At 42.9% G+C, this 18,853-nt stretch overlaps 1 protein-coding gene across 1 annotated transcript in view; it reads left to right on the plus strand.

Moving 5' to 3' along the window:
* Positions 1–18,649, plus strand: part of LOC106584045 (collagen alpha-1(XXIV) chain) — a 187,550-nt gene extending 168,901 nt beyond the window's left edge. Inside the window, exons 46-60 of the mRNA XM_014168854.2 lie at positions 70–123; positions 1,462–1,569; positions 8,016–8,123; positions 8,384–8,491; positions 10,264–10,317; positions 10,453–10,515; positions 10,599–10,652; positions 11,344–11,379; positions 12,226–12,261; positions 12,598–12,624; positions 13,625–13,678; positions 14,165–14,333; positions 14,516–14,625; positions 15,989–16,222; positions 17,021–18,649. Coding sequence (XP_014024329.2) covers positions 70–123; positions 1,462–1,569; positions 8,016–8,123; positions 8,384–8,491; positions 10,264–10,317; positions 10,453–10,515; positions 10,599–10,652; positions 11,344–11,379; positions 12,226–12,261; positions 12,598–12,624; positions 13,625–13,678; positions 14,165–14,333; positions 14,516–14,625; positions 15,989–16,222; positions 17,021–17,167 — 1,362 coding nt within the window. The 3' untranslated portion in view covers positions 17,168–18,649. The remainder of the gene's footprint in view (positions 1–69; positions 124–1,461; positions 1,570–8,015; positions 8,124–8,383; positions 8,492–10,263; positions 10,318–10,452; positions 10,516–10,598; positions 10,653–11,343; positions 11,380–12,225; positions 12,262–12,597; positions 12,625–13,624; positions 13,679–14,164; positions 14,334–14,515; positions 14,626–15,988; positions 16,223–17,020) is intronic.
* The last annotated feature ends 204 nt before the right edge of the window (positions 18,650–18,853 follow it).

Raw genomic sequence — 18,853 nt, forward strand, 5'->3', positions numbered from 1 at the left:
CTGTCTATGTGTATCTGTCTATGTGAATGTGTATATTATTAGATTGTGTGTCTGTGTGCGTTTTTACAGGGCTTAGAAGGAAAGAAAGGAGTGAGGGGCCTGACTGGGACCGCTGGTGTTGAAGTAAGTATCACATCACCACAATGCAGAGTGGACAAAGACTGAAGGAGATGAGAGAGATGTAGAGAGGTACAGAGGGAGGAAAGAGATATACTGAACCGTACGTCCTGTACTGCAACAATAAAACCCAATGCAATAAATTGCGTGGAGAGGACATTTACATCGCTATGGACTGCTTTGTATGGGGGAGAAACAGGGTGAGAGAAGCGGAGAGGGCGAGAGAGAAACAGGGAAGGAGAGATTATGGGGGGAGGTCGTGGAGTGATGGAAACAACACAGAAAGAGTTATTGCGGAGAGCATGCTGAGTGATGGTATTTACAGAGCACTCCATAACTATGTCCAGAACATATACTACCGTTCAAAAGTTTGGGGTCACTTAGAAATGTCCTTGTTTTTGAAAGAAAAGCACCTTTTTTTTTGGGTCCATTAAAATAACATCAAATTCATCAGAAAAACAGTGTAGACATTGTTATTGTTGTCAATGACTATTGCAGCTGGAAACGGCATATTTTTTATAGAATATCTACAAAGGTGTACTGAGGCTCTTTATCAGCAACCATCACTCCTGTGTTCCAATGGCACGTTGTGTTAGCCAATCCAAGTGTATCATTTTAAAAGGCTAATTGATCATTAGAAAACCCTTTTGCAATTATGTTAGCACAGCTATTATGTTAGCACAGGGTTTTCTAATGATCAATTAGCCTTTTAAAATGATAAACTTGGATTAGCTAACGCAATGTGCCATTGGAACACAGGAGTGATGGTTGCTGATAATGGGCGTCTGTACGCCTATGTAGACATTAAAAATCAACCGTTTCCAGCTACAATTGTCATTTCCAACATTTTCAATGTCTACACTGTATTTCTGATCAATTTGATGTTGGACAAAAAAATGTGCTTTTCTTTCAAAAACAAGGACATTTCTAAGTGTCCCCAAACTTTTGAACGGTAGTGTACACTCCCCATGAAGTGACATTTCATTGGGTTTGTTTTGTTGAAGTAGCAAGACAGAATGTTCAGTGCAGTATACAGCATAGTCAGTCTGTACAACATTAGAACACGGCAATAGGTTGAGGTCGAAATGAACTTCCCTTTACTTTCCATGAAACAGTTATAGATCCCAGTCCATCACTGCCAGTCAGGAATGCATCTCTTAATTCCAGATGTCTCTGAAGGTAGATGTATATAGAGCCAATTAATGGGGGAGGAGGGACTGGGGGGACTGGAAAAGGTTGGGAGATGAGAGGGTTAGTGTGTCGTAGCATAGGTGGTTGGATCAACAAGTATTTCCATGGAGACTTGACAGATTGAGTCTGATATTGTTGTTTTGTATTTCCCAGGGGGCCATTGGTTTACCTGGACCCAGAGGCATGGAGGGATACGCTGGGCCTGACGGCCTCCCAGGACTAGTTGGGTTACCAGGTTTTCCAGGGAAGGCTGGGCGACAGGTAGGCATCATATCCCGAAAAGATCTCACAGTTTCCCTTCGAAATTCAACATACTATGGATGAACGTCTATTTGTGACGCATTCGTTCCGCATGGTTACAGGGTTAATTATGTGTGGTTACAGGGTTAAAACAGAAACAACTCAAAGGGTTAAGTTTCATTTCAAGTGGTTGAGATTAGGGCTATGGTTTGGGGAAGGTTTAAAACAAATTACCATCAGGTATCATCAGTATTCTCAGTATTCTCCACGGCTTGCTAGGACGTTGTGAACTGCCGTGGCGCAGGGGTCTAAGCAGCGCACACTGGCTCCACACATCTAGAGTTTGCTCCCTGTGCTGGGCAACCATTTTTTCCGGTGACTGCAGAGGAATGCATATATCGACGTTCTCGGGACCTTTTCAAACGTCCGTAATCGTAGTGATCACTCTACATATCCTGTCCCTCACACACACACACACACCAGTGGAGGCTGGTGGGAGGATCTATAGGAGAATGGGCTCATTCTAAGGGCTGGAATGGAATCAATGGAACGGAGTCAAACATATGGTTTCCATATGTTTGATGTGTTTAATACCGTTCCATGATACTGTTCCATTTGATTCCATTCCAACCATCACAATGAATCCGTCTTTCTGTAGCTCGTCCCACCAGCCTCCTCTGACACACACAGTCGCAAAAACAATCAAGCACTATGATGAAACTGGCTCTCACGACTACCGACACAGGAAAGGAAGACCCAGAGTAACCTCTGCTGCAGAGGAGAAGTTCATTAGAGTTAACTGCACCTGAGATTGCAGCCCAAATAAATGCTTCACAGAGTTCCAATAACAGACACAGAACATCAACTGTTCGGAGGAGTGTTCGGAGGAGACTGCGTGAATAAGGCCTTCATGGAAGAAACCACTACTTAAGGACACCAATAAGAAGAGACTTGCTTTGGCAAAGAAACACGAGCAATGGTCATTAGAATGGTGTAAATCTGTCTTTTGGTCTGATGAGTCCAAACTTGATATTTTTGGTTCCAACCGCTGTCTCTTCGTGAGACGCAGCGTAGGTGAACAGATTATCTCCGCATGTGTGGTTCCCAACGTGCAGCATGGAGGAGGAGGTGTGATTGTGTGGGGGTGCTTTGCTGGTGACACTGTCCAGGATTTATTTAGAATTCAAGGCACGCTTAACCAGCAAGGCTACCACAACATTCTGCAGCGATACGCCATCACATCTGGTTTACGCCTAGTGGGACTATCATTTGTTTTTCAACAGGACAATGACTCAAAACACACCTCCAGGCTGTGTAAGGGCTATTTGACCAATAAGGAGAGTGATGGAGTGCTGCATCAGATGGCCTGGCCTCCGCAATCACCCGACCTCAACCCAATTGAGATGGTTTGGGATGAGTTTGACCGCAGAGTGAAGGAAAAGCAGCCAACAAGTGCTCAGAATATGTGGGAACTCATTCAAGAGTGTTGGAAAAGCATTCTTCATGAAGCTGGTTGAGAGAATGCCAAGAGTGTGCAAAGCTGTCATAAAGGAAAAGGGTGGCTTCTTTGAAGAAACTAAATCTAAAAAATATTTTGATATGTTTAACACTTTTTTGGTTACTACATGATTCCATATGTGTTATTTCATAGTTTTGATGTCTTCACTATTATTCTACATTGTAGAAAATAGTAAACATAAAGAAAAACCCTTGAATGAGTAGGTGTGTCCAAACTTTTGACTGGTTGTGTATATATAAATATCCACAACACACACGCACACACATACACAGACAGAATGGGGCCCTATAATCTGTCCCTGAACCAGAATCTCGACTCTTGCCATTCACCAGTTTTCAGGCTTAATATTGTCATAATACGTTCAATACTTACCATAATTGGGAGTTTTGCTATCTTCATTACTGCCATTACAGCCGGTATGTACTTCCAAAAAATGTGTAAATAAAAAGATGCATGCATCTGGAAAAATGCCTTGTCTGGAAAGAATCCATGTATTGTTTTTGACCAAGTGTGCATGCACAAAATCCACGCACGAATCAGCAGCACGAAAGTAGACAATATAGGCTATGTTTTTACAGTGATTGTATATTTCTAGATAGGCTTTATTTAGTGTATTTTATTTCCGTTACTAATATTGCAGAAGCAGTGCGCAAAAACACTATTTAGATTCTTTCCAGACAAAGCATTTTTTTCAGTTGCATGTACCTTTTTATTTAGACCTTGTTTGGAAGTACATACTGGCCCTAATGGCAGTAATGAAAATAGTTGCTCATCGAAGCTCCACTCTTTGGTAAGTACCAAACGTATTTTGACATTATTAAGCTTGAAAAGCTGGTGAATGGCAAGTTGAATGGGTACTTCCTGAGTTTAAAGGAGAATCGCCATATTCAGCGTCTCCTGTAAACCCAGATACTGGTTCAATCTATCCCTAAACAAACTCTTGCCCTTTCCATGCTATACAGTAGGTCACAGTAAATCAGGGGATTATTGCATTGCGTAATTGAACTTTTGAGAGCCATTCTCTCAGCATGGTTAAATCTCTGTGGCTGACAGTCTGACACACTGTCTGAATCCGAGTGATTTTTACGATCCACCTCTTTAATACATTTTTACCTTTTAAAACCTTTTAAGGATCGGACACTTTTTTTACATTTCCGCCTAAAATGACAACCAAATCTAACTGCCTGTAACTCAGGACCTGAAGCAAGGATACATATTTGGGACTCCCGAGTGGCGCAGCGGTCTAAGGCACTGCATCTCAGTGCTAGGTGTGTGTCACTACAGACCCTGGTTCAAGTCCAGGCTGGATCACAACTGGTGATTGAGTGGCACGCAATTGGCCCGGTGTTGTCTGGATTAGGGTTTGGCCAGGTTAGGCCGTCATCGTAAATAAGAATTTGTTCTTAACTGTCTTGCCAAGTTAAATAAAGGTGATATAAAATACAATTTGAAAGAAAACACTTTGAAGTTTGTTGGAAATATGAAATAAATGTAGGAGAATATAACACATTAGATCTGATAAAAGATATTGCAAACCAAAAAAATGTATTTTCTATTTAAATGTTTTGGCATCAGCGTTGAAATGCAAGAGAAAGGCCATGCATTCAGATAGATTTTGACTACCAGATGGCAGCAGTGTGTGTGCAAAGTTTCAGCCTGATCCAGTGAAGAATTACATCACTTCACAATATTTTGTATCAAGTCTGCCAGTAGTTTGCCCCAATGTGCCGAATTGGTCAATTGATACATTTTCAGGTACATAACTATAGAGAACATACAAAAATGCTATGGTAATGAAACATTTAAGTTTACACACTCCCAGGAATGTCCTACATGATAAACAATTAGCTTCCCTACAGAAAAGACACTCAACTTCACACATCTAGATAGCCGGGCGGGGTGGACGTGGGGCCAGAGACAGCAGGGGTTCAAACTGTAGAACCCAGTTCCTACATTTGAATATAGAAATGGATTTGATCAAACATACCTATGCTACATGTTATCTCTGGGACCCTCAGGATGACAAATCAGAGCAAAATTACTGAGTGTAAATTCATTATTTACCTTCAGAGGTGAATGTATCAAACCAGTTGCCGTGATAAAAGTGTTTTGTTGTTGTGCACTCTCCTCAAACAATAGCATGGTATTTTTTCCATGCCTCCTTGCTCAAAAACCTCACTCGTCTATTTCTCCTGCCACGTAACACGTAGTCACAACACTAGCTATGTCACAGGAAATCTCCAACAAAGGACAAACTAAAGAATGTACCGAATAAAGTTATGAGATTATCCCATTATTAAGTAGATTAAGACAACACATTATAAATGTGTGGCTAGACTGCGATCAGGATGAAAGACTCCTGTAATCCATTCAATCCACATATCACAGGACAAATTTAGCTTTTAATGGATTCAATATGGCTGACCCTCCCAATCCCATCTCCCTCTCCTTCTGGACCCGTATTCTTATAGTGTCTCAGCACTGATCTAGGACCAGGTCCACCCTGTCCAGTAATTATAAACTAAAAGGCGAAACTGATCCTAGTTCTAAACTCCTACTCTCTGAGATGCTTTATGAATACGGGCCCTGCTCCCACCAGCTGTGTTTAAAGTGCTGAAGGATATTCGGCAGAAAATGACTGGTCATTAAATTACTTATTTGATTTGTTTGGGTTTCTGTGGTCAGAGCTCAATGGGATTCTTTATACTAAAGGCTGCAGCCCCGGCGGCCCTGAGTATGCAATGATTTTATGCATGATGTCCTTTCCCCTGCTCCCCAGACAGCCATACCGGCAGTGTAGGCCCTTCGGTATAAGCCACCCTGTCTGTCAGTTACATAAGAAGCAGGTCTGGTAGCACAGAGGCAGTTAGGGAGGGAGGTATTTACGGTGAAAACACACAGACTCTCTCACACAGAGAGGGAGATCCCAGCAGGAAACAGCCATGGTGATTTTACACACATAGATTTTACACACATAGTACATGTACAATACTATACATGTACAATACTGTACATGACTGCTTCAGCTACCCTGGAGGGACAGACTTAACGGAGTGTTTTACAGTACACTCTGTCCCCTTCCTCTTCCTCCTCCTCTACTTGTTCAACTCTTCATCACCATCATCACCATCTTCTTCATCCTCCTCCTCTTCTTTCTTCCTTTTCTTCTCCACCTCTTCCTCTCCCTCCATGTCCATGTTTAGAATTGGTTGAAATGCATAACCAGCGAACGGTAACCCTGCTGGTCAGCAGCTGTTTTTGTTGGATCCTGCTCTCTGTGGGTCTAACCTGTGTCAGACAGAGTCAGGGGAGCCCTTGTTATTAGTGAATAACAAGCAGGAGACTGATGAGGACCATAGCATAGACTAGCCTCTGTGTCCCCCTGACCTGACCACCATCCCCCAGACCTAGTATCTTCTTACTGACAAAACAGTCTGACCACTAGCTGTCTATCACTCTGTCTTTCTCTGTCTCCTTCTGTCTCTCTCTCTCCTCTCTGCCACTCTGTCTCTCTCGCTCAGTCTCCCATGCCTCCTTGCTCAAAAACCTATTCCACTGGGTGCAGGTAGGACATGAGTTGCTCAAGCCTCTTAGCCAGAGTAGTAATGCTAAAAGCAAAGAGGTTTATGTATTACAATTATTTGACATTTGACCTAATGCAGGTGGGTTAATATGTCTGGTTAAGAAAGAACAATGTGGTTCTCAGACCAAAGCCTACTGTGTAGTAGGATGGGACATTATTACCTATTAGTCCCACTTGAGTGGGTAGTGTATGAATAAGTATGTATGGGCATGCCGTGTCCTGAGTATCCCAGCCAGAGTTTATTAAATCCCTCACTAATTTGATAAACAAGACAATTGCATTACCACTCCTTATGCAAGACCAGGGATTGAGATTCTACCAACAAACCTAGACCTCTGTAATTCAAAACCACTTTCTTCTGCCGTTTTGGAGGGATCATTTTCTCTCAGCGTTTGGCGGTGTCATGAGTTATCCTCGCGCCTCACGGCCGGCGATCGAGCCAGGAACAGTAGCTGCTGTACGTGCAGCCAGCGCTGGGCCACCGTTGGCCTGCAGTTGGAACGGGAAACGACTGTGGTTGCCGGCGGCTCAGTGCGCTATAACAGTTCAACAACAGTCAGTCATTTTGATGGACGTTTTTGAAGCAAATTGTCAGGAAAGATTATAAGTGTGAAGACCTACTTAAGTGCTACTGTTTAGAGATCTGACTGTCAAAGTCAGTGTCTGACTGTCAAAGTGTAGTCAACTTACACACAGCTCTGACACACACTTACCCCACCAGACATGCCACCAGGGGTCTTTTCACAGTCCCCAAATCTGGAACAAATTCAAGAAAGCATACAGTATTATAGAAGGACATTATTGATAAAATAATGAGCAAACCTGGTTTCAAAAAACAGATAAAGCAACACCTCATGGCACCACGCCTCTCCCTTATCTGACCTAGATAGTTTGTGTGTACGTGTTGATATGTCTGTTCTTGTCTATTAATGTTCTGTATTACGTCATGTTTTATGTTTTGTTTGGACCCAAGGAAGAGTAGCTGCTGCCTTTGCAACATCTAATGGGGATCCTAATAAAATACCAACAAAAACAAGCCAATGGCTGACTGTCAAATAAATGTCTGACTGTCAACGCCAATGTCTGACTGTTAAAGCCAATTACGGTCTGACTGTCAAAGTCAATGTCTCTTTTCAGACACAGACAGACAAGTTGATCAATATCGTATTCAGGAATTATTTATTAGACTTTTCAAATACAGAACCTGGCCCATGAATCAGTGCTGATTAAATGTCACTTTTACTTAATCACTGGCTACACGTACCATTTGTTTAGCAGGCTTTTTCATGCTTTCCTTTCAGCATGTCAACGAGTTTAAATTTGGTGTGCCCATGTTGACTGTGTCTCTGTGCTTTCTTTCCTCAGGGTCAGCGAGGCACCGTGGGGCAAGAGGGGGCAGCAGGACTACCTGGTCCCAGGGGGGAACTTAGTCTGCCTGGGTTGGTCGGAGAGAGGGGGCCTGCTGGAGACAAGGTACCAGTACCATCGTATCAGTACCATCGTACGATTACCATCGTATCACCCCACACCCTGTTACCTCCTACCCCTATGACTACTCACCATCAACCTTACAGTCTTACTCTAGCCTCAGATCTGTACTATATAACCAACTCCTATGGTGTTTGGCATGACAAGGACTAATGGAGTTGGCAGGACAGCACCAACAGATCTGGGACCAGGCCTACCTTCTACCCCATAACCTCTGACCCCTGACCTCTATGTGCCGTTTCCAGGGGGAGCCTGGCTTGGCAGGAGAGAGGGGAACCCCAGGAATCAAAGGCATGGAGGGGTCGTCCGGAGACCAAGGCAGAATAGGGGACCCAGGACTCAAAGGACAACCAGTGAGTGCTTCCCGTCCATCCAGTCATTTTAGAATATCGCCAACTGTCTTCTAACTGGTCACAGTTTGTTAAAAGATTCATATATTTGACATCAACAGCTCACCAAAGGTTTAAGCATTGTGTTGAGGTACTATATTTACTTGCACATCTACTTGCACATCCTCATCTGCACGTCTATCACTCCAGTGTTAATTGCTAAGTTGTAATTATTTTGCCACTATGGCCTATTTATTGCCTTACCTCCTTACTTCATTTGCACACACTGTATACAGATGTTCTATTGTGTTATTGACTGTGCGTTTGTTTATTCCATGTGTAACTCTGTGTTGTTGTTTTTGTCGCACTGCTTTGCTTTATTTTGGCCAGGTCGCAGTTGTAAATGAGAACTTGTTCTCAACTAGCCTACCTGGTTAAATAAAGGTGTATATATGTATATATATATATGTATATATATAGATGTGTATATATATATATGTATATATATATATATATCTATATCTTATATATATATATATATCTATATCTATATATCTATCTATATATATATATCTCTATCTATATATATATCTCTATCTATATATATCTCTATCTATATCTATCTATCTATCTATCTATCTATCTATCTATCTATCTATCTATCTATCTATCTATCTATCTATCTATCTATCTATCTATCTATCTATCTATCTATCTATCTATCACAGAGGGTTGGTTTGTTATGTACTGCTTTGACACTAATTCAAAGATAAGCTCATAACAAGGCGTTTAGTTTTTCTCTCTGCTCTGTTGCCCTAGAAATGGGTTAATAACCCTATCACATACATTCTTTATTACCTGGAATCTCTATATATAGCCGTAGGGGCTCTGTGGTGGGGTCAAAAATGTGCGTCTCTCATAGTTTTCCACCCGAGTCGAGTTACAAATGATCTAGGTGAGACGAGGAATGGAAACATTCCGCTTGGCAAGGCCGGCTTATGTAAGACTTAACCAGACTCTCACTCCAGGGACCAAAAAACAAGGTGCTCCATTTTTCTTATCACTCGCCCCCAAAAAACACCCTCCCATCGCTCCCCCTTCCCTCCATTCCTCCTCTTTCTCTCCATCCCTCCCTACATCTCTCTTTCGCGCCACCACCTCCATTGCTGCTGGTGAAATGGAGACCTGGTTCAAGCCCCTACGGTTGGATCACCTTACCTTGCGTCTTTCAGGGAAGAGAGTTTCGAGGCCAAACCTCTTGGTTAGAGAAAATAGACCCGGCTGAAGGATGTGGATGATTTGAACTGCGCAAACACATCACTTTTTTTTGCTACTGCTGAGGAAAGACAGACAGGCAGGCAGGCAGGCAGGCAGGCCCCAATGTGCTACTGTCTACAGTAAGACGGAGTCTTCGTGACGCAGTTTTTGTGTGAGGGATCTGCGGGTTCCTTGGAGTTAGACAGGGTAATGGATGAGAGGGCAACCAGAGACCAAACCAGAGACCAAACCCCTGTCTGGAACACATACTGTAGCAGGGAGGGGGATTGGGATGAGGGTAAACATAAACTAGGTTAAATGGTTTCATAACATAGCCTACAAACTTTACAGTGCACACTCAATTTTTTGAGGCGACAAGAGGTTTGTTCAGTTATCAGAGCAATTTGTGGTTCAGTGAGAGTGTATTTGTTGGTATTGCGGTTCAGTTATATCAGAGTGTCTGTGTCTTGTGGTTGAGTTGTGTGTTTCATTTGTGGTCCAGTTGCATCAGAGTGTGTGCTTGTGTCTCTGGCATGCAGGGGGAGTCGGGAGACCTGGGGATGATTGGCTTCACTGGGTTTCCAGGACCTAAGGTGAGTCAGAGGCTCTGAGAGATCACCACAGACATTGATCACCCTTGCCTGCTCTCAATGAGCTATTCCATTCCCTCCACTGACAAATAAAAAGGGTTGTTATAAATGAAAGACTGTGTTCTGGGTTTTTCATAGGGGCCAAATGGAGATTTGGGTTTCAAAGGCATACCTGGTCCTAAAGGTCCTCTTGGCATCCTGGTAAGTACAGAATTAGCACGTACTTACTGTTGCAATAAACATGGTGTGTTTGTGCTGATCTCTCCTCTATGCGTCTGTTTCAGGGTTTCAGTGGACCTGTTGGTCCAGAAGGGATGATTGGCCCAATGGGGAAACCTGTAGGTCCAGTGTGTGTGTGAGAGCACGTGTCCATGTGTGTGCTTGTGCATGTTTATCTGCCAATTTGACTCTATACACAGTGACTGCACGCATGTGAGAGACAGGTTAAATGATCCGTTTTAAGATTGGGCACTATCCTTTCTCGATGTGTTGCTATTTTTTTAATCGTAACATTTATTTAACTAGGCAAGTCAGTTAAGAACACATTCTTATTTACCATGACGGCCTAGGAACAGTGGGTTCTGGGCAGAACAACAGATTTTTACCTTGTCAGCTCGGAGATTTGATCCAGCAACCTTTCGGTTACTGGCCCAACGCTCTAACCACTAGGCTACCTGCCGCTTTAACTGTCCGTAACTGTCAGGCCAAAATAAACCAAAATGAATTGATAAGCCGCGCTGTTGTCAAAGTCAGACATTTTTCTAGACTAGAGAGAGAGCGTGTGTGTTCATGACTCCTCAGCCATAAACCATAAATCAATGAAGTTCAAACCTCAGGTGTTCGTTTCCATCATTTTTATGTGATCTGTCCAATCTAGTCCCACTTACCCGGTGGTGTGTTACAAGTCTGTTACTTGTGTTTATATGAAGGGCATTATACTACAGGAATAAAAGAGTTAGAAGAACTGAGGGTACCTGTACTTCTGAAAAGAAACCACTGTATTCAAAAGTCACATTTTCTCTTTCAAAGGGACCGAGGGGGCCAAAGGGAAGCCATGGGGAAATGGTGAGATGTCTGCATAGTCATATAATCCATTACACTCAGTAAGCATTAGGAAAATCACAAGTTGATGTGTAGGTGTTTAAATGGTAAACTAAAGATGACACCTCCTGCACAGTATGTGTGTATAGACAAATGATCCCATTAATTCCTTGACCTTGTTTGCTTTGCATGAACTTGAGTGACGGTCAGTGTATTCCGAGGTAAAAAACAGACGGCCACAGTGCCTGGGTAGACTCATGATGAAGGTAGCTGTTGCAGAGTGATTTCCAGTGCACAGCGAGCCACGCATGGGGCCTTACTGTACTTTCTGCCTCTCATGTAAACAGCGTGCAGGAAACGCTGTGTCATAGTGTTATCGCTGGGATCTTCTGTGGGGGTTATTGTATATACTGTTCTCTATTACGGCTCCCACTCTGCCATGTGAACTGTTTTAAGCTTCTCAGACTCATAGACAGTTACACACACAGTAGAGAGAGACACACACACACACACTAATAAGAAGCTGCTGCCTGCCGAAGGCTGCTGTTGTAGTAATTTCGTGTCAGTTCCCTGATCAGCCAGTGGGGGCGATTGAGCTCCATTACAGAAACACAAGCAGAGCCCTCAACAGACAAAACCCCTGCTACTGACTGCAGCTCTTCAGCTCTTCTGACTGTACTTCCTGATTATGTTATGATAGGACTTGTTTAAAACAGGTATATTATATCAAACCTGTAATGTTTATATGAACATATATTCAATCTTTGTGTGAAGTTTCGAGAGTACTGCAGGTGCATCAGATATGCTAAACATTGTGTTGTCATTGCATGGACGCCATTGTAACACCATGATGTTGTGTTTGTTTCTCAGGGACCCCAGGGACCACAGGGACATCCAGGTCCCAGAGTAAGTGTTCCCCTCCCATTACTACATTATGTCCTAACCTCTCTTAGTGAGTGGGGCGGCAGTAACCTTGAGGTTAGAGAGGTGGGCCGGTAGCCGTAGGGTTGCCGGTTTAAACTCCCAAGCTGCCTGTGGGGGAAGTCTGTAGGGAGTGATCCAGCAGCCAGCGGGTTACCAGCTTCAATATCCCTTTATACTACCTACCGGAGTTGTGTACTTCAGCAAGGCTCCAGAGGCACTGACCTAATTCTTACAGTTTACTTGACAGTTCTATGGTTTGTTGTCTTATCTCTTTATTTCGTGTTTATGTCAAAATACGGTCTGTGTTCTCTCTCCCAGGGTCTCCCAGGTGCTCCTGGACTGGCTGTAAGTATCCTGTCTGATTCACAGATAGTCATTCAATTACATCATCTTAATAGATCATTTATCTTTGTCTTGAACCCACTGTTTAACCATTGTATATCTTACATCCATTATGTAAGCTATTTATGTGGGTGATTTATAGTCAGTTATAAACACTCAAGCCAACGTTTTTATATTGACGTTATTCACCCAAACGCCACTGTTCCTGTTGGTTATGAGTGCACTTGTTTGATTAAAAGTGGTCATGTAGAGATTAGAGGCGAGGTCAGGTATGGGTGTGTGGGGGCCAGACCTCATTGCCAGAAAGACTGACAGGGGTGTTTAGCTGGTTTAGAGAGAATAGCGGGAAGACAGGATAGGGGAAGGGCAAGGTATCTCGCTGAGTTTCACACAAAATCTGGCCAACAGAAATCAGGAGTGTGACAAATATGCTCGCCCTAGGCGTCTCTCTCTGTCTCTCTCTCTCTCTCTCTCTCTCTCTCTCTGTCTCTCTCTGTCTCTCTCTGTCTGTTTCTGTCTCTGTCTGTCTCTCTCTCTCTCTCTCTGTCTCTCTCTGTCTCTGTCTCTCTCTGTCTCTCTCTCTCATTCTCTCTCTATCCCCCCCACTCTCTCTCTGTCTCTGTCCTAGGCTTGGTGCCAGCCTAAGCTTAGATAAGGCTTTTGAAGGAATGGGAAAAAGCAACAGTCTCATGGCTGCAGGGCCAGCGGTAGCATAGTAGCAGAGCATACCGTATATTATCTGTGTAGCCTTTCCTTCCCTGTGTGAGCTGCTTTCAACAGCCATTTAGAACTATAACCATAAAATTAAAACAACAAAGCTGAGATGTCATTGTATTTCTGTTTATGCAATATGTACACGTCGTGGTAATCAGGGAGGGGCTTTTAATGACATTGATTAATATGCCCCCCACTACTTTGAAGAATTTGTAGATTTGTTGATACAGGTCCTGGTGTACTGCTCTTCTATGCGACTAAACTGCATTTGTTGGTGTTGTATCCTCAGAGACGAATCGAGTATAACTCTCCGTTGGAGTCCAATGGTGCCTTAAGGACAGAGGTAAAGCACTCAACCTATTGCACATTTTAAAATGAGATAACTGTAGTCAACATCCACTGTAAATACAGTCACTTTTAAGTGTTGATTTTGCAATAAAAAAAATATTAACAAAAATCTTCCTGTTCTTTTTTTCCTATTTTATACTCTGCCTTTCCACATGTGTGGGAACATGCCTCCAAATAAACCTTTAATTGATTGGTACACATGTAAAAAACACTTTGCTTGGCACACATCATAAAAACATCAATGCAACTTTTCCAAACATCGTATGTCATGGGGTTTCTGTGGGTGACTACGGGTTGTGCTTCTGTGCATGCACACTTGTGTATGCATGCGTCTGCATGTATTCATGTTTGATCCACTGCATGCGTGTTCCATCCATGTGTCCATGCTTTGGTTTGGCTGTCTCTATGGCTTTGTCCTCTAACCTCTTCCTTTGCTGCAACACTATGGCCTGTGTGAACTATGCAAACCCTGCTAACCTAGACCTACCAGAACACCGAGATGTCCCTCCCAGACCACAACGCAGAGATCTTTAAGACCCTACGCTACCTGAGCAGTGTGATCGAGAGCATGAAGAAGCCATTGGGAACCCGGGAGAACCCAGCACGGTTCTGTAAGGACCTGTTGGACTGCCAACACCAGCTCTCTGATGGTGAAAACTTCCTAAAACTGCTTCACAGAACTTATCCAGATGTCACGGACACTTTGTCCCAATCTCCATGAATCAATATTCTATGAATAATCTACAAACTTCTATTTAGTAGAATAGTAAGTATTTGTTATTCGTATGACTGTGTTCTTTCTCTCTGGGGTTGGATGTTGCGGTGCCTATAGGACTGTTCTGGATCGACCCTAACCTGGGATGTCAGTCAGACGCCATTGTGGTCTTTTGTAACTTCACTGCAGGCGGGCAGACTTGTCTCCACCCAGTAGCTTCTAACAAGGTAATCTAGCACTGCACTCCAATACTGCACTCCATCACAGGACCTCCAGCAGATCCATAGCAGTATTAATTCCAAAGACTGATATTCTCTAGGTTTAAAGTTTAACACATTTACATGTGCCTGGTTGCAATGGCACGACCACAGAGCCATAGGGGCATTTTCACTAACACATCTGTCCTTCCTTTCCTCTGCAAACCTCAGCAGTATTGTACAGGGATTTTTGGTAAATTGTTATTGCCACTGTCATGCGAAATGGCCATGAATTTCCAGCTGGTGCCATCACCGTTTCCTTGATTCCTGTCACATCTGCACAGACACACATTGATGTTGACAATCTGCGGTGTGTGTGTGTGTGTATGTATGTGTTTACATATTAAACAACCACACATGGAAACGGTTTATGGGTTTATGAAATGCACATCCCTTTGTTGAATATAATATGTGTATGATGCCTTGTCCTTCGGTGTTGCTGATGTAGCCTGGAAAAGAGAGAAACGCAGGTTGAGAGTTCGCCGGCAGTTCATTTGGTTTTGGCGCCGACCGTTTGTCGCACTGCATTTACCGTTTCTCATCATGCCTTTTGTTATCAATGTTACTATTCAAGTGAGGTTTCGGTAATCGCTATGTAAAGTTAAAGAATTGTTTGCAAACGTAGCCTCCTGCTGCGACGGGAGGTTATCCATTATATCAACCAGATACTCAAATGGCCGCTCTAACAATGAAAAGAAATGTCTTAAAAAATGGAGGGCAGCTGGGAGGAGGCAAGATCAGGTGGCACCATTCTAACCAATGAGAGGGCAGGCACGCGTGTGAACAACAGGCACAACTCTGACATAAAGTATTTTTTCTCAAAGTTGCTGGGATGTGTACAGTTTTCAGCCGGCATCACCTCGCCGCCGTAAATAAACACCCTCATTCTGTTTGCACCGTATCAAAGTGTCTGCATGTTCACTGTAACCTCCACTGCTAGGGCAGCCTCTGTGTGTCTGTGTGATAATCATTGAGAGTTTGAAATATTGGAAGTTCTTTTGTCTGTACACGCAATATGGTAATTTCTCCCCAGACACAGTAGATTTTCAGCATCATTTTGGAAAGCTGAGCTAACACACTGCTTGATGTGTGCCAATGGTCATTACATTTACATTACATTTAAGTCATTTAGCAGACGCTCTTATCCAGAGCGACTTACAGTAGTGAATACATACATTTCATTTCATACATTTTTTTTTTCGTACTGGCCCCCCGTGGGAAACAAACCCACAACCCTGGCGTTGCAAACACCATGCTCTACCAACTGTGCCACAGGGAAGACCCATCCCCTAACGTTTCTCCATCCCCTAACCTTCTTTTGCTTGCCCCACAGCTGTCGTTCGGGGTACATAAGGTCCAAATGAAGTTCCTCCACCTCCTGAGCACAGAGGCCAGTCAGGACATCACCTTCCACTGTCTGAGTGATCTGCCCCTCAGCCCCACAGACACCTACAGCGCTAACGGCCCAGGACAGGAGTACCGGGACAGACCACCGAGGTTCAGGGGATGGAACGGACAGATGTTTGAGGCAGACACACTACTTGAACCTCTACCAGACGAGTGCAAGGTAAGGAGCCGGAGGGAGGAAGAGATGTCAAAATAAAATGTAATTTATCACATGCGCTGAACACAACAGGTGTTACAGTGAAATGCTTACTTACAAGCCCTTAACCAACAATGCAGTTTAAAAAAATGTGAGTTAATAAAGTATTTACTAAATAAACTAAAGTGGGAAAAAAAAGCAACACAATAAAATAACAATAATGAGGGGGGGCTATATACCAAGTCAATGTGCGGGGGTACAGGTTAGTCAAGGTAATTTGTACATGTACTGTTGGTAGGGGTAAAGTGACTATGCATAGATAATAAACAGCGAGTAGCAGCAGTGTAACAAAAAAAGGGGGGGGTGTCAATGCAAATAGTCTGGGTGGCCATTTGATGAATTGTTCAGCAGTCTTATGGCTTGGGGGTAGAAGCTGTTAAGGACCTAGACATGACGCTCCGGTACCTCTTGCCATGCGGTACCAGAGAGAACATTCTATGAATTGGGTGACTGGAGTCTTTGACAAGTTTTTGGGCCTTCCTCTGACACGTCTAGTATATAGGTCCTGGATGGCAGGAAGCTTGGCCCCAGTGATGTACTGGAACGTACGCACTACCCTCTGTAGCGCCCTCTGTATGTTTCTTTCACCTCAGAACTGGGTGTGGTATTCATAAAGCATCTCAAAGTAGCATTGCTGATCTAGGATCAGGTCCTTCCTGACCATGTAATCTTATTCATTATAATCTAAAAGGCAAAACGGATCCTAGATCAGCATTAACCATTGTGTGTCAATTGCTTCATATTGTATATTTTCCCTTCTAGATCCAAGATGGCAGCTGGCACCAGTCACGCTTCTTCTTCCATACTCAGGACAGCTACGAGCTCCCCATCGTAGACATACAGGAACCACCATCGTCACAGCCCAATCACCTGCTACACCTCGAGGTGGGACCTGTCTGCTTTCTGTGAGGTCATCTATCGCCAGCCTGCCTGTCCAAAATATGAACTATGAAAAACCAAACATGCCATAAGCAACCCAAAATGTCTGCTCCCCAAACCAAAGAGAATGTAAGCCCAAGCGGAGTTGGTCAGGTCTACTCCCCCACATGGTGACAAACGCCCTGTTCAATCGATGGTAGACTTCTGCGGAAGAACTCAATCCATAGGAAACTAGGCCAGCTTAGTGTAAGATGGCTGCAGGAGAGCAGTGTATACAAATGTTTGTCAAATAAATGTATAACGTGTGTCTGTTTTTTTGTTTGTTTTGTTTTTCAAAAGTTGCTTGGGTTCATTGGAAAGTTGGTCCCTGAACTCAAGATAGGATTCATTCGCACGACACCCTCCAAAAACAAACTCAAATCCTGTGCCTCCAACCCCTTTCCTCCTTCTCCCCCATATACACCCTTTCACCCATCCTCAGAAGGGGCCTAGCTATCCGAAGGAAAGCTCTATGGCCTTTGTGACAGGAACACTGTCCAACCAAAACTTTCTAAGAGTGCAATAGCTTGTGGATTAAGTGTGAGAGATTTCATATTGCAACATCAATCGAAGGTCAACCACCAGTTCGGGCGGCCATTTTGTTTTTTTTATTCACGTTTGAATCATGTTTGAATCTGTTGTACAACAAGGCTGGGCGTTTACACCTTGGGTGTGTCCAAAATGGCACCCTATTCTCTATGTAGTGCATTTGGTTAACTTAGGGCCCATAGAGCTCAAACACAGTGTACTACTGTATATAGGGAATAGAGTTCTATTTTCGGACACAGCCCTAGACAGATGGTGCTCTACCTCCTGCTTGTATGCCCTCTAAGTATAGGTGCTTGTGTCATGTTATTTTTTTGTCTTTACAAGTTGTATGTACTGGTTACATCAAGATCTGTATTGGTTGTAAGAGTACTTATTTGAAATTTGGTAATTTCTACAGTAATTTATATGAACCATCTGTTGATGTATTCCATTTTTTTTTTGCTTTTACTTTTCATTTTTATTTGGTAGGTGGTAACTTATCATTGGTGCTGCAACAGAAACAAGAGCTTGAGACATCAGTGAGTTACGAGACAATTTTCCGGTGTATATTTTGACATTATATGGTTGGTTATTTATATCCTTTTGTTCACATTACTGTACCCCAATAAATTATACACTCAGAGATCTATTTCGTCAACTCCAAACTCAGTCCAAATAACTATTTATGTAAAAATGTGTACTTGTATACTATGTACACACATTATGTCTATGTTTATTGTATACGTTCATGTTCACTACAGTGGTGGTTGATAGGTCATACTGGCAGCTAGCATAGGCCAGAGCCAGAAGACATATGAAATAGCAATGATCTTGTTCTTTATGTTACATTAAACATAGTGTAATTAAAAAAAGTATACATTGAACATGTGTAAACATGAAATATGTTGACATTAAATAAATGAAAAGTCCCAGTACAGTCAAAAACTAGATTTCCCTGTGTTTTATATGTATATTTCCACTCTGAGGTTGGAGAAATACTTTGAAATTCTGAAAATGATTATTGATAATGCCCCTTTAATGTAAGAGCTGTTTGACAAGAAATTTCTGCCTGTTTTGGTGGGATGGAGTTTTGGCCTTCCATGGTGACATCACCATGTGGTAAATGAGTTAATAGATCAATCAGAAAGA

The sequence above is a fragment of the Salmo salar genome, chromosome ssa23 (genome assembly GCF_905237065.1).
Source record: "Salmo salar chromosome ssa23, Ssal_v3.1, whole genome shotgun sequence".
NCBI lineage: Eukaryota > Metazoa > Chordata > Actinopteri > Salmoniformes > Salmonidae > Salmo > Salmo salar.